The 14343-nt window shown below is 38.1% G+C and overlaps 1 protein-coding gene across 1 annotated transcript in view; it reads right to left on the bottom strand.

Annotated features, from left to right (window-relative positions):
* The window catches only part of DZIP3 (DAZ interacting zinc finger protein 3), a 100810-nt gene extending 94578 nt beyond the window's left edge, over window positions 1–6232 (bottom strand). Inside the window, exons 1-2 of the mRNA XM_068975265.1 lie at window positions 6201–6232; window positions 989–1058 (exon numbers count right to left, since the gene is read on the bottom strand). Coding sequence (XP_068831366.1) covers window positions 989–1058; window positions 6201–6232 — 102 coding nt within the window. The remainder of the gene's footprint in view (window positions 1–988; window positions 1059–6200) is intronic.
* Between the last annotated feature and the right edge of the window lie 8111 nt (window positions 6233–14343).

Below are 14343 nucleotides of genomic sequence, written 5' to 3'. Positions count from 1 at the left end.
TTTACTAGCATGTGAGATGAGTGCAATTGTGCAGTAGTTTGAGCATTCTTTGGCATTGCCTTTCTTTGGGATTGGAATGAAAACTGACCTTTTCTAGTCCTGTAGCCACTGCTGAGTTTTCTAAATTTGCTGGCATATTGAGTGCAGCACTTTCACAGCATCATCTTTCAGGATTTGAAATAGCTCAACTGGAATTCCATCACCTCTACTAGCTTTGTTTGTAGTGATGCTTTCTAGGCCCACTTGACTTCACATTCCAGGATGTCTGGCTCTAGGTGAGTGATCACACCATCGTGATTATATGAGTTGTGAAGATCTTTTTTGTGCAAGTGAATACTATAGTTAATATATTTTTCTAAGTTACCAGACAACTTTTATAAACTTTATTAACAACTGGACATCATTCATTGTATAAAGCTATGTAGAAGGTAAAAATTGCATTAAAAAGAATCTATCAAACAAATCTCTCTCATCAAGGTTTCACTAATTATAAATACATATGGCATTCACAAATGTGTCTGTATCTTTAATCTACTATAAAGTCTATTGTTGCTGGTAACAAGCACTTTATATTAGTGTATCATTAAGTTATTCATTTAGAACTGGAGGTTCTGACAGTAAAAATAAAAACAGGAAAAAGAATTAACTTCCAAAACAAATCAATGAAATTTCTTACTAAATAAAATTCTTTGTGTATGTTTTCTTACCATGTGTATAGTGTTCATCTTGTTTGTTTTTTGCTTAAAAGGATAAATAAGAGATATCTTAAAACTGATTATTGTGATGTTTCTGGGCAAGTTAATTCACTTATCTACTAATTAACTTACAGTGAGGATGGATGCTTATAATGATAACTTTGAGACACAAACATCAATTATGAAAAAAAGATTTAGTGATGACCACATAGGTAAGAAAACTTTTAGCAGATAATTAAGCTGATTAGATTTAGTATTCTCATACAACATTGGTTAACTAAATTTTCTCTTACCAGTTGATCAGTTGATTTTTCTACCTTTTCCTTGGTTTCCTCTGTAGCCTGCTCTTCCAGAGGAAGATCCCTATTTTAAATGAAAAAGAAAGGTATATTCAGAGCCGTCCCCTTACAAAGAACACAATTAAAAATCTTTGATGAATTTGTGCCTGTATTAGTAAAGATGCTAACGTATGAATTTTTGCCTGAAACTTTCAAAAGTGTAAACAATACATACCAAAGCCTGGCAACAGTGGTAGGTGCTATCTCTCTTTAGGGACTCATGATAAAGAAAAGAAATTATTCCAAGTCCTTACTGGATGGTGGCAGAGAGAACAGAAAACTGATGTAAAACAAACACACAATAGATCAAAATAATGAGAAAAATTAACATTATAGCACTGTTTCAGTGTAAAGGAAAAAAAGGCTGAAAAGATTGATATTTTGTGTGTGCATGCCTGTATGTGTTTAAGAAAATAATTAAGCTTTGGGAAGTGTCTATCTTACACAGTTCTTTTTTTCCAGCTTCTTAGCATCAAAATTATCTGGTTTTCCAAAGTGGCTTTTGTAACTGAAGTAGAACAGTATCATATTTAGCAATTATTTAACTATTTCTGTAGAAAGGAATAACAAATTTTGCTTTTGTCATATGCTTGAAATGTGAACATATGCAGTATTGTTTATTGAACCAAAAATTTATTTATAATTTTGCTTTTGCCTACAGACAGAACCATGACACAAGATTTGAGAACCATAACACAGGGTCACATATGATTTATATAATTTCCTTAATTCTATATGCTAGCAGAGAGAAAACTGAGGTGATAAACCTATCAATTGATTTATTCAGAATTGTACTTTGTAAATATCCTATTTCACTTCACATTTATATACTCATTTGACTGACAATCATTTATCATCTACTATATGCTAACTGTGTGGATCACAATAAACTGTGGAAGATTCTGAAAGAGATGGGAATACCAGACCACCTGACCTGCCCCTTCAGAAATCTGTATGCAGGTCAAGAAGCAACAGTTAGAACTGGACATGGAACAATAGACTGGTTCCAAATAGGAAAAGGAATATGTCAAGGCTGTATATTGTCACCCTGCTTATTTAACTTCTATGCAGAGTACATCATGAGAAACGCTGGACTGGAAGAAGCACAAGCTGGAATCAAGATTGCCGGAAGAAATATCAATAACCTCAGATATGCAGATGACACCACCCTTATGGCAGAAAGTGAAGAGGAACTAAAAAGACTCTTGATGAAAGTGAAAGAGGAGAGTGAAAAAGTTGGCGTAAAGCACAACATTCAGAAAATGAAGATCATGGCATCTGGTCCCATCACTTCATGGGAAATAGATGGGGAAACAGTGTCAGACTTTATTCTTCTGGGCTCCAAAATCACTGTAGATGGTGACTGCAGTCATGAAATTAAAAGACGCTTACTCCTTGGAAGAAAAGTTATGATCAACCTAGACAGTATATTCAAAAGCAGAGACATTACTTTGCTGACTAAAGTCTGTCTAGTCAAGGCTATGGTTTTTCCTGTGGTCATGTATGGATATGAGAGTTGGACTGTGAAGAAGGCTGAGCACCAAAGAATTGATGCTTTTGAACTGTGATGTTGGAGAAGACTCTTGAGAGTCCCTTGGACTGCAAGCAGATCCAACCAGTCCATTCTGAAGGAGATCAGCCCTGGGATTTCTTTGGAAGGAATGATGCTAAAGCTGAAACTCCAGTACTTTGGCCACCTCATGTGAAGAGTTGACTCATTGGAAAAGACTCTGATGCTGGGAGGGATTGGGGGCAGGAGGAGAAGGGGACGACCGAGGATGAGATGGCTGGATGGCATCACCGTCTCAATGGACATGAGTCTGAGTGAACTCCGGGAGCTGGTGATGGACAGGGAGGCCTGGCGTGCTGCAATTCATGGGGTCGCAAAGAGTCGGACACAACTGAGCGACTGAACTGAATTGATGTGCTAACTGATTTTGTCAGGGGAAACGAACAGATAAACAGTACAGAACTGTCTACACAGTGAATGTTACAACAAAAGCTGATTTATACACACAAACAATATTTCACAACAGGAGTCAGTGCCCTTTAAAAATGTCATGGTAAAAAGAAACCTGTTAACTGTTTTTTCCTGCACTTCTAAGCCCCATTCATAAAAGGAACACAAGGCATCTGTGTTATCAAGAAAGGAAATGGCAACCCACTCCAGTATTCTTGCCTGGGAAACCCCATGGATGGAGGAGCCTGGTGGGCTACAGTCCACGGGGTCGCAAAGAGTCAGACATGACTGAGCAACTTCACTCAAGCAGTCTTCTGAAGCATGTTAAGGTTTGAGACAGTACAAAATGTTCTCAAAAGGTATATTCTACCTGTTGATTCCACTTTAGGATCATCTACCTCTTAACCCAGTAGTTCTCAGTCCCAGATTTCATGCATATTAAAATTATCTGTGAAGCTTTGGAAACATCCAGATGTCCAAACCCTACTTCAGAACTTCTTAAACAAAAGTGTGGAACGTTAGCTTCTATATGTTCCGTAGGTTCCACAACAAATGTTGATGTAAAAACTTGACTAATCTGCACTTTCTCCACAACATTAAAAGTGCTCTAATAAAAGTTTCTAATGAGATTCTATTTGCTAGTCCAGTAGCTTTGTCTTGGGTCCTCAATAGTGACCCTTTCTGCATTATTTAACATCATACATCATAGACTCCAACCCTCCTTGAAAACCTCTACACCCTTTGCTGCTATTATGTCTTCTCCTAGCCCCTCAGCTGTCCACTTATCAGTTGGCACCACTGGCTATCCCTCTTCCTTCCATTTACCTTATTATTATTTTAATAAGATTTACATAGAACTGCATATGTTAACACTATCAAACCAAGTTCCCCATGTATTAGATCAGGATGGTACCCAGTGGTCATATATGGCATCTACTTTACTTTATTGATGGGTAAATTAATGCCCAGAGAAGTCATACACTAGAAAGCAGCAAACTAAAACAAAGTGTAAGACTAGTTTTTTCTTTTTTCTTTTTTTTTTTTTTTGCTATTCTGCTACTTCTACCATCTGTGTACTTTATTCTGCTGCTGGGAAAAGCTGAAATTTTGCTATAATAATAAACCTGAAATATACATATATAGCATATAGTAATATTCATTATTTATCCCTCTTTCTTCTTACTATATTTTCTGTTTAAATCAATCTCATTTATGCCCAGGATGAAAAGTGAAAGTGAAGTCGCTCAGTCGTGTCTGACTCTTTGCGACCTCATGCACTGTAGCCTATCAGGCTCCTCTGTCCATGGGATTTTCCAGGCAAGAGTGCTGGAGTGGATTGCCATTTCCTTCTCCAGGGGATCTTCCCCACCCAGGAATCGAATCCGGGTCTCCCGCATCGAAGGCAGACGCTTTGCCGTGGGAGCCATCAGGGAAGCCCATGAATAAACACCCTCAAATAGGAATTAGGTTCTTCTTATTCACTATTTTTACCTTCAAGTCTCCAGCTCAACATCTGATATAAAGTAGGCACTCAAATATTTACTGAATGTATGAATATACAAACAAATAAATAAGTAAGCAAACTTCCATGAATTCAAATAGTAACCCATTCCAATGATTCACAAATCTGTATCTGCAACCTTAATTGTTCTTTGATGTTACAGCTACATATTTCCATCCACCTATTTAACAGTCTCTGTACGACCATCTTAGCGACACCTCAATCTGCTCATATCTAAAGTTGAATTCATTATCTGTCCTCTCTTACTTTCTCAACACACATTAAAACTGTTCTTTTGTGATCTCCATGTTACTTAACAGTACATATTTCCTTGTGATCATTAGAAACCTTCAACCTATCTCTACTTCTCCTCTGCCCCTTTTCTCATAACTCTGCACAAAATAAAGCTAACTCCTTATCAGGTGTCAAACTCCTCCCCAAGAATTTATCTTAAATATTTTTTTCTTGCTGTTTCCTCAGCTAAACAACCTCCCACGTGCCCTGCTTCTACATTCATCAAAAGCCATCTTTATCCTTTAAAGCTCAGTCTAAATGTCACTTTGTAAAAACCCACTGAACCCCTCAGTCAATAATTAGTGTTTCATTCTATATACAGCCACAGCATTTCTACTATAATACTTATGCATGCATTTTGCCTAAAGATAAGACAATTTTTTATATATCTTCTGACTATATTATAATTCTAAGTTGTTGTTCAATCGCTAAGTCATGTCCAACTCTTTGCAACCCCATGGATTGTAGTACACCAGGCTCCTCTGTCCTCCACTATCTCCAGGAGATTGCCCAAATTCATGTCCACTGAGTCAGCGATGCTAAGTACACATATTTTATTTTAGTCTTATTCCCTAAGTGTCAAGGAGGTAATTAAATAGTTGGAAAACCACCACACTGCTTATTATATAAGATAGGGCAAGGTGGGAAGGAGATCTCCGATACTAACCAGCTCTTTACTATTTTATGGGAAAGGTCTAAGCAGGATGAACTTTCCCTAACAGGAGGGGAGAGATTGACATTTAGCCTAGGCCCAGTTGAACCACTCAGTAGTCTTCTGTTTTATACTAAGGCTACTTTATATAAAATGGAAAAAATAATAGCAGTCCCTTTTAGAGTTGTTATGAGGTTTATATGGGTTAAGGTTTGTAAAAGCATTCAAAACAATGCGTGGCAGAAAGTCAGTCTTTTCAGTGTTTCTTGCTCAGTCGTGTCCGACTCTTTGTGACCCCATGGACTATACCCAGCAAGACTCCTCTATTCATGGAATTCTCCAAGTGAGAATACTGGAGTGGGTATGCATTCTCTTCTCCAGGGGATCTTTCTGACCCAGGGATCAAACCCAGGTCTCCCACATTGCAGGCAGATTCTTTACCATCTGAGCCACCAAGGAAGCCCCAAATCTATTCAAGAGCTTGTTAAGTGATAAATAAAACATTACTTTGTTGTGAATGTCCCCAGTACGGCAAGCTATAGCACATCAACTCTTAGCTATTGAGTCAGGGTCTAAGTCTTCAGAGAAATTTTCTAAAATTAGATTTTACCCAGTTTACATCCTCTACTAAAAAACTGTTAAGTTGTCTTGAAATATAAGGGTATCTCATTCACACTAGCTTCTCAAAATTTTGTGAGAAAGGCAAATGTGTCTTCAGAATGTAACACCTACAGTCAGTTTTTGTCAGCCCATCCCTTACCTCATAAAAAATTCTTCTGGTAGAGAATCCATATTGCATAATATTCTTATGCAAGTCTTATTCCAAGGCTTGAAGACTGACTTTTATGACTGCTGTTTAAAGCTGTAAGGAAAGTAATGTTTTTAGTAGAAGGGTAGGAGGATTTCATTCTTTTTCCCCACTATTTAAATAGTATATAATCATTAAAGAAAATTTTAAAACTGCTATAAAGTGAAATCACATAGTTTCATCATCTAAACATAAATAATATAAATCATTGCCTATGTGTTAATATACTTTGTTCCAAGCATATTTTACCAATTCGTAATCATATTGAATATGGAATACACCATAGTAGCTTCTTCACTGAATTATATCAAAAGCACCTTTCATGTTATTTTATACTCCTAGTAAACTTTCTCAATGGCTACATAACAGTTGATTGACTGTGGTTTCCTTAGTCATTTCCTGATAGTCGAACATTTAGTGTTTCCCATTTTTTTCAATATAAGTAATTAGTACTGTGATAAACTCCATTGCCTGTAATGGGATTAGTTCCTTATGATAAATCCTCAGAAATAGATTTCCTAGGTCAAAGACACAAATATTTTAAGCTACTAGGTGCATATTGCTAAATGGCTTCCCAAATGATTTGTAATAATTTATTTCCCAGTTATAAGAAGTACCTCTTTAACACAATCTTTTCTTTTTCTTTAATTGAAGGATAACTGCTTTACAGAATCGTGTTGGTTTCTGCCAACCCTCAACATTTCTCTTAGTCTAAAAATAACATTTTGGAGAAGGAAATGGCAACCCACTCCAGTATTCTTGCCTGAAAAATCCCATGGATGGATTTTCTTTTCTTCACAACTGCATGAATCTCCATTAACAGGAGACGAGAGATGTGAAGAACTCTTGCATATTCTCTGATTCAAATATCATTGGATGTTGTGGATGTTTCCTGAAGATAAAAAAATACTGCAGCAAAATAAATGAAAACTAAAGGGGAATAAAGTATCATTAGCATATCTACATCCTTTATTATTGCTCTCTAATTTAACTATCCCAAAGCCAATTCTTCCAAAATCAGTCCCATTTGATCTATTTTACTGAGGGTTCAGTTCTCCAAAATATACTGCCATCTGTTATGCTGGCTTCCCTTTCTGGTCCCACTACACACAAGCTGAGTAAAAGTATTACAATAAAAGTATATAAAACTATTGCATGGTTCAGTTCAGTTCAGTTCAGTCCCTCAGTCGAGTCCGACTCTTTGCGACCCCATGAATCGCAGCACGCCAGGCCTCCCTGTCCATCACCAACTCCTGGAGATTACTCAAACTCATGTCCATTGAGTCAGTGATGCCATCCAACCACCTCATCCTCTGTCGTCCCCTTCTCCTCTCACCTTCAATTTTTCCCAGCATCAGGGTCTTTTCAAATGAGTCAGTTCTTCGCATCAGAGCATGGTGCTCTGGGACAAAGAAAGAAATGATTCTATCTATATTCTGTATTTGACTTAGCTTCCCTGTTCTCTGGTGGCTCAGACGGTAAAGCGTCTGCCTACAATGTGGGAGACCTGGGTTCGATCCCTGAGTAGGGAAGGTCCTCTGGAGAAGGAAATGGCAACCCACTCAGGTACTCTTGCCTGGAAAATCCCATGGGAGGAGCCTGGTAGGCTACAGTCCACAGGGTCGTAAAAAGTTGGACACAACCGAGCAACTTTACCTCCTATTGGCTCACATGATAAAGAATTTGCCTGCAATGCGGGAAACCCAGGTTCGATCCCTGCATGTGGAAGATCGTCTAGAGAAGGGAATGGCAACCCACTCCAGTATTCTTGCCTAGAGAATCCCATGGACAGAGGAGCCTGGCAGGCTACATACAGTCCATGGGGCTCCTAAGAGTCAGACACGAATGAGCGAGTAACACATACCAACTCTCAGTTACACAAAAAGGCTTGAGAAACAAGGATAATTCTCTAACAATTCAATGCTGATATTTCTTAATCAACTACAAATGCAAAGATTTACACAGACTTCCACTAAACTTCCTCATTTAAAATGGAGCTTTCTAACACCCATTTCCTGAACATACCTAATAAAACACTTCTTGCTGTCAGTATTTACATAACTTGCCTATACAACATAGTTCTCCTGGATATATTATTTTGTACTTTTAGTCTTATTTCAAAAACTCTGTATACAAAGTCATATGCCTATTAAAATTTGCATTCTCTATTCAAATACAAAGATATAAACTAAAGCCAATAATGAAGCAGAGAAAGGTTAGATAAAACTTGCTATTCTTTCACACAAACTCAGATCTGCTTTATCTCTTAATAAAGCTGTACAGAAAAGGACATGGCTTTGAAAATTGTAGGACTGTGATCAAACTGATTTTATGGTTTCTTTACTGCTGCTGCTGCTAAGTCGCTTCAGTCGTGTTCAACTCTGTGCGACGCCATAGATGGCAGCCCACCAGACTCTCCCGTTTCTGGGATTCTCCAGGCAAGAACACTGGAGTGGGTTGCCATTTCCTTCTCCAATGCATGAAAGTGAAAAGTGAAAGTGAAGCCACTCAGTCGTGTTCAACTCTTAGCGACTCCATGGACTACAGCCTACCTGGCTCCTCCCATGGGATTTTCCAGGGAAGAGTACTGGAGTGGGTTGCCATTGCCTTCTCCAGTGGTTTCTTTAACTTCCCTGTTATTTTAATTACAAAAAAAAAAAAAAGGAAAAACTGACATTATTTCATAGCCAGAGCATACAAAGTATACCTTTCCCAGAAAAAATAATCCTCTCATTTCCTGAATTTAAAAGCTCAGGCCTGGATATTCCCCTTTCTGGTAAGCTCTCCTTCAGTTAGTAGCCGTTTGCATAGATCACAGTGAGGCTGAAAAGGAGAAAAATCCTCTGGCAATAAGGCAGAGAGAATAGACGGCCTCTACTAAGCTATTCAGTGTTCAGTTTGAAAAAGAAAACATTATAAAATTAATCAATAAATTAAAATGTATTTGGATCCTAAATTAAGAGTTTTAAAAGGCTAATGGCTTTCTGTTTCAGCCTGCTTTAAAATACAACCTGATATCAATCTCTGTGGTGAAAGGTTTTCCAGGAGACAGGATCTTTCAGTTCAGTTCAGTTGCTCAGTCATGTCCAACTCTTCGCGACCCCATGGACTGCAGCACGCCAGGCATCCCTGTCCCTTCACCAACTCCCGGAAACTACTCAAACTCATGTCCACCACGTCGGTGATGCCATCCAACCATCTCATCCTGTGTCATCCCATTCTCCTCCCGCCTTCAATCTTTCCCAGCATCAGGATCTTTTCAAATGAGTTGGTTCTTCATCTCAGGTGGCCAAAGTGTTGGAGTTTCAGCTTCAGCATCAATCCTTCCAATGAATACTCATGACTGATTTCCTTTAGGATGGACTGGTTGGGTCTCCTTGGAGTCCAAGGATTCTCAAGAGTCATTTCTAACACCACAGTTCAAAAGTATCAATTCTTCAGCACTCAGCTTTCTTTATAGTCCAACTCTCACATCCATACATGACCACTGGAAAAACCATAGCTTTGACTAGATGGACATTTGTTAGCAAAGTAATGTTTCTGCTTTGTAATATGCTGTCTAGGTTGGCCATAGCTTTTCTTCTAAGGAGCAAACATCTTTTAATTTCATGGCTGCAGTCACCATCTGCAGTGATTTTGGAGCCCCAAAGATAGTCTCTCACCGTTTCCATTGTTTCCCCATCAATTTGCCATGAAGTGATGGAACCAGATGCCATGATCTTAGTTTTCTGAATGCCGAGTTTTAAGCCAACTTTTTCACTCTCCTCTTTCACTTTCATCAAGAGGCTCTTTAGTTCTTCTTTGCTTTCTGCTATAAGGGTGGTGTCATCTGCATATCTGAGGTTATTGATATTTCTCCTAGCAATCTTGATTTCAGCTTGTGCTTCATCCAGCCTGGCATTTCACATGATGCACTCTGCATATAATAAGTAGGGTGACAATATACAGCCTTGATGTTTGATGTACTCCTTTTCTGATTAAGACCCAGTCGTTGTTCCATGTCCAGTTCTAACTGTGGCTTCTTGACCTGCATACAGATTTCTCAGGAGGCAGGTCAGGTGGTCTGGTATTCCCATCTCTTTCAGAATTTTCCACAGTTAGTTATGATCCACACAATCAAAGGCTTTGGCATAGTCAATAAAGCAGAAGTAGATATTTTTCTGGAACTCTCTTGCTTTTTCCATGATCCAGTGGATGCTGGCAATTTGATCTCTGGTTCCTCTGCCTTTTCTAAATCCAGTTTGAACATTTAGAAGTTTACGGTTCATGTACTGTTGAAGCCTGGCTTGGAGAATTTTTAGCATTACTTTGCTAATGTGTGAGATGAGTGCAACTGTGCGGTAGTTTGAACGTTCTTTGGCATTGTCTTTCTTTGGGATTGGAATGAAAACTGACCTTTTCCAGTCCTGTGGCCACTGTGGTTTTCCAGATTTGCTGGCATATTGAGTCAAGCACTTCACAGCATCATCTTTCAGGATTTGAAATAGCTCAACTGGAATGCCATCACCTCCACTAGCTTTGTTCATAGTGACGCTTCCTAAGGCCCACTTGACTTCACATTCCAGGATGTCTGGCTCTTGATAAGTGATCACACCATTGTGGTTATCTGGGTCATGAAGACCTTTTTTGTATAGTTCTGTGTATTCTTGCCACCTCTTCTTAATTTCTATGGTGAAAGGTTTTCCAGGATAATTGATCATTAATCCCATCATTTCCCAGGAGCTGAGCTGCCATGTGGGCAAGCCCCATAGGCAACACCAGTAGCAGCAGCACTTTACAGCCTTTCCTGGGAAGGAAGGTATAAATGCCTAGCAACAGAAAGGAAGCAGCCAGCCTGTAAAGTTACCACTGTACTTCTGAAATAATCAAAACTTCTCACTATTCTAGAAGGGGCTAAAGGAAACTTATAAAATCAGGGTTAATATAGGGGATAGGGTGAATCCAGCTTCCCCATGTGTATTCATTTCAATAGACTTTCCTTGTCAGCAGGAAATGAAACATTTACTCTGCCTTTATGGAATTGAGGAACTGCCCTTCCAACAGGAACTATTCAGTTCTGGGTGGCTGACCACAGGGCAAGCTAAAGTTCAGTGTTGATCTAAAGCACACCTTTATCCACTAACCAAAATGATTTTATCTGCATGTTGCTATACTGGTTGAAAATAAGATATTGCCATCCATATCCTGAGGCAGCAAAATATCTTTTTTACTGTTCCCCCTTTCTGAACTTCCAGTTCCCACTTTTTCTCTCATGGAATTATAACAAGCTTTTTTAAATTTAAGAGTTTCCTTTCCCTATTTTTAAAGCTTTGCTATTCACATCAAAGTAGGTACAACTATTGTTAATAATCTTTTAATCATTCATTTAAACATTTACCTTGAAGCACTGTCAACTCCTTAAACTGTATATACTTACACTGTCTTTATATCCACTTAAATCCACTTAACTCTGTTACTTGACCAAGTTAGAGGCTCCACCTGGCCAACAAGTTTACATCTCAATGTATGGGTGGATGTCCTATGGTCCCATGAATTTGCTAGCCTTGTCAGTTGTGGCACTTACAGATAACACATTGCCAGGTGGGAAAAGTGCATAAGAACAGTGTAAAAAAAGCAGTAAAAATAAAGTTCATTTTTCTTAATGCTACTAGCTTGAAAAAAAAAAATATTGGGCTGGGTAAATCTTGGTTATGAGAAGTTGTCCTATGCATTTTTAGGATGTTCAGAAACATGCCTAGCTAGCCAGTATATGACAGTAGCAACTCTCTCTCACCTCTCAGCCCCATTGTAGCAATCAAAAACGTCACCAAACACTGCCAGATGTCTTTCGGGGACAAAATTGCCCACAGCTCAGAAACTATCTAATTAAATGAATTAATGAAACTATCTAATTAAAAGACTAACTAAATGAACACAGATTGTTCTCAGCAATTAAAAAAAAATCCTGTGATTAGGTATCATGTATGTGTGTGTGTGCTCAGCCACGTCTGACTCTTTATCACCCCATGGAATGTAGCCTGCCAGGCTCTTCTGTCCATGGAATTCTCCAGGCAAGAATACTGGAGAGGGTTGCCCTTTTCTACTCCAGGGGATCTTCTGGACTCAGGTATCATGTATAAACACAACAAATCATTTGTCTACAAGAAGGAGAAATTATAAAGTATCTCATTTAGTTTCCAGCAGTGTGAAAAGTTGAGAGGTTGCACAGGATTCGTAGCTAAGAGCACAAGAGACATTGCAGCCAGTTTACAGGAGTATACAAATCAGCTTCAACATGTATTAACCATGAAACCTTAAGTGGAATGAACATCTCTGTACTTTAGTTTCCTTATCTGAAAAATAGGGGAAAAGTTGATCCATGATTCACAGGGTGGTTGCAAAGAGTAAATGCTTTAAAGCATGTAACTGAACATAGTAAGGACTGTATTTGTTACTATCATCATCTTCATTTAATTTCATTTAAATTTATGGCAAAATCAGTTCACTTTCCTTCCAATTCTCTACCTTGGAGAAAAGCTATTATATGAAAAGGAATAGTAATAATGAGACTTAAGAAAATGGGTCAAAAACATCTTTCAAATATATCCTACATGATAACAACTGGCAGTTTAATCTGCATATATTTGGCACCTTGCAGTTTTCATATCAACACATATGAACCTGCCATATTCTTTAAACTGCATGATATGCCATTGTATAAATGAATCTATTTACCAGACCACTACTGATAAATACTTCAATTGTATCCAGTTTGTGTTTGTATGTGGGTGTTTTGTTTTTTGTTTTTTGTTTTTTTTTGTATTATAAACAATGCTGCAATAAAGAATCCTCAACATGCAACTTGGTCAAATTTTGAAAGCTACTTTACAAAGCTGGGTTTCTATTTCAGCACTGAAGTAAATGTATTTCAGGTCTGTTACTAAAACAAATTCTGACAATGCTAGTTATCACTTCTGCTAGACTTTACCAAAAGAATTCTAAAACACTCCTGTAAGTGGAGATGTGAGATGTTCTGGCCACATACAGTACAGTAACCACTCCAAGGCTGAAAAAACTATGAAGAGGACACTTTTTAGGAATAACTCAAGACATTTTTATGGGAGTTTCTTTGAACCAAAATTTTAACTATTATTAATCTATGTCTGCTAGTCAAATAGAAACAGTTATTCTTGGTGGCTTTGGAAAGAGTAAAGCAGGAGTTTTGTGGCTTCAGCACTCTCACATGTGAGATAGTAAACAAGAAGGGCTAAAGACATCAGTTTAAACTCAAAGAATAACAGATTGTACAATTAATTTGTTATTAGCTGTCTGAAGAATGGCCAAAATATACTGATTATTTGATTTTCTAATTTCCCATTTATTTATTCCATTTTGTATTTATTTAGATTCTTGGCAAAGACTCAAAATGAACATCTGCAAGACAAAGAATCCATTGCAATGTTGGAGACCTGGGTTCAATCCCTGGGTTTGGAAGATCGTCTAGAGAAGGGAATGGCTACCCACTCCAGTATTCTGGCCTGGAGAATTCCATGACAGAGGAGCCTGGGGGGCTACAGTCCATGGGGTCACAAAGACACAACAGCGACTTTCACTTTGGCAAGGCCTCAAAATGAACATACCTACACAAGGGAAGCCAAAATATCATTTTCCCCCAAGGAAAAAATATATAGTTTGCTTAAGTAAACTCCAAGACTGATTGATGATGGTTGGAAAATCTTTGCAAAAGTTATCAGAAACCAAAGATATTATCTGTCCCAAAAGATCAGGGTACTACTCAGCTCTAGCTATTTAGCAAAGATCATTATTGGTACTATCTGGCAGATCACACCAGGACACAAGAAAATAGCAATGCACACCCAATGCCCCATCCTTACAAATCTGCCAATATAGGGAACAACCTTGCCAAAATTAGCATCTTGTCTGAAGCCAGTATTTAATTCTCTTCAGACCTATTCAGTCATTTACTCCTGAACTTACACAAGCAAATTTGCAGAATATATATATATGTTATAAATATGTGGAATGTATCTATTATAAATATGCACAGGTTAGAATTCACCTGAAAAAAATCCAAATATTAAACAATCCATCAGTT

The sequence above is a fragment of the Capricornis sumatraensis genome, chromosome 1, assembly GCF_032405125.1.
Source record: "Capricornis sumatraensis isolate serow.1 chromosome 1, serow.2, whole genome shotgun sequence".
Classification (NCBI taxonomy): Eukaryota; Metazoa; Chordata; class Mammalia; order Artiodactyla; family Bovidae; genus Capricornis; species Capricornis sumatraensis.
Note: the sequence above shows the minus strand (reverse complement) of the source record. Positions and strands in the feature narration are given on the sequence as shown.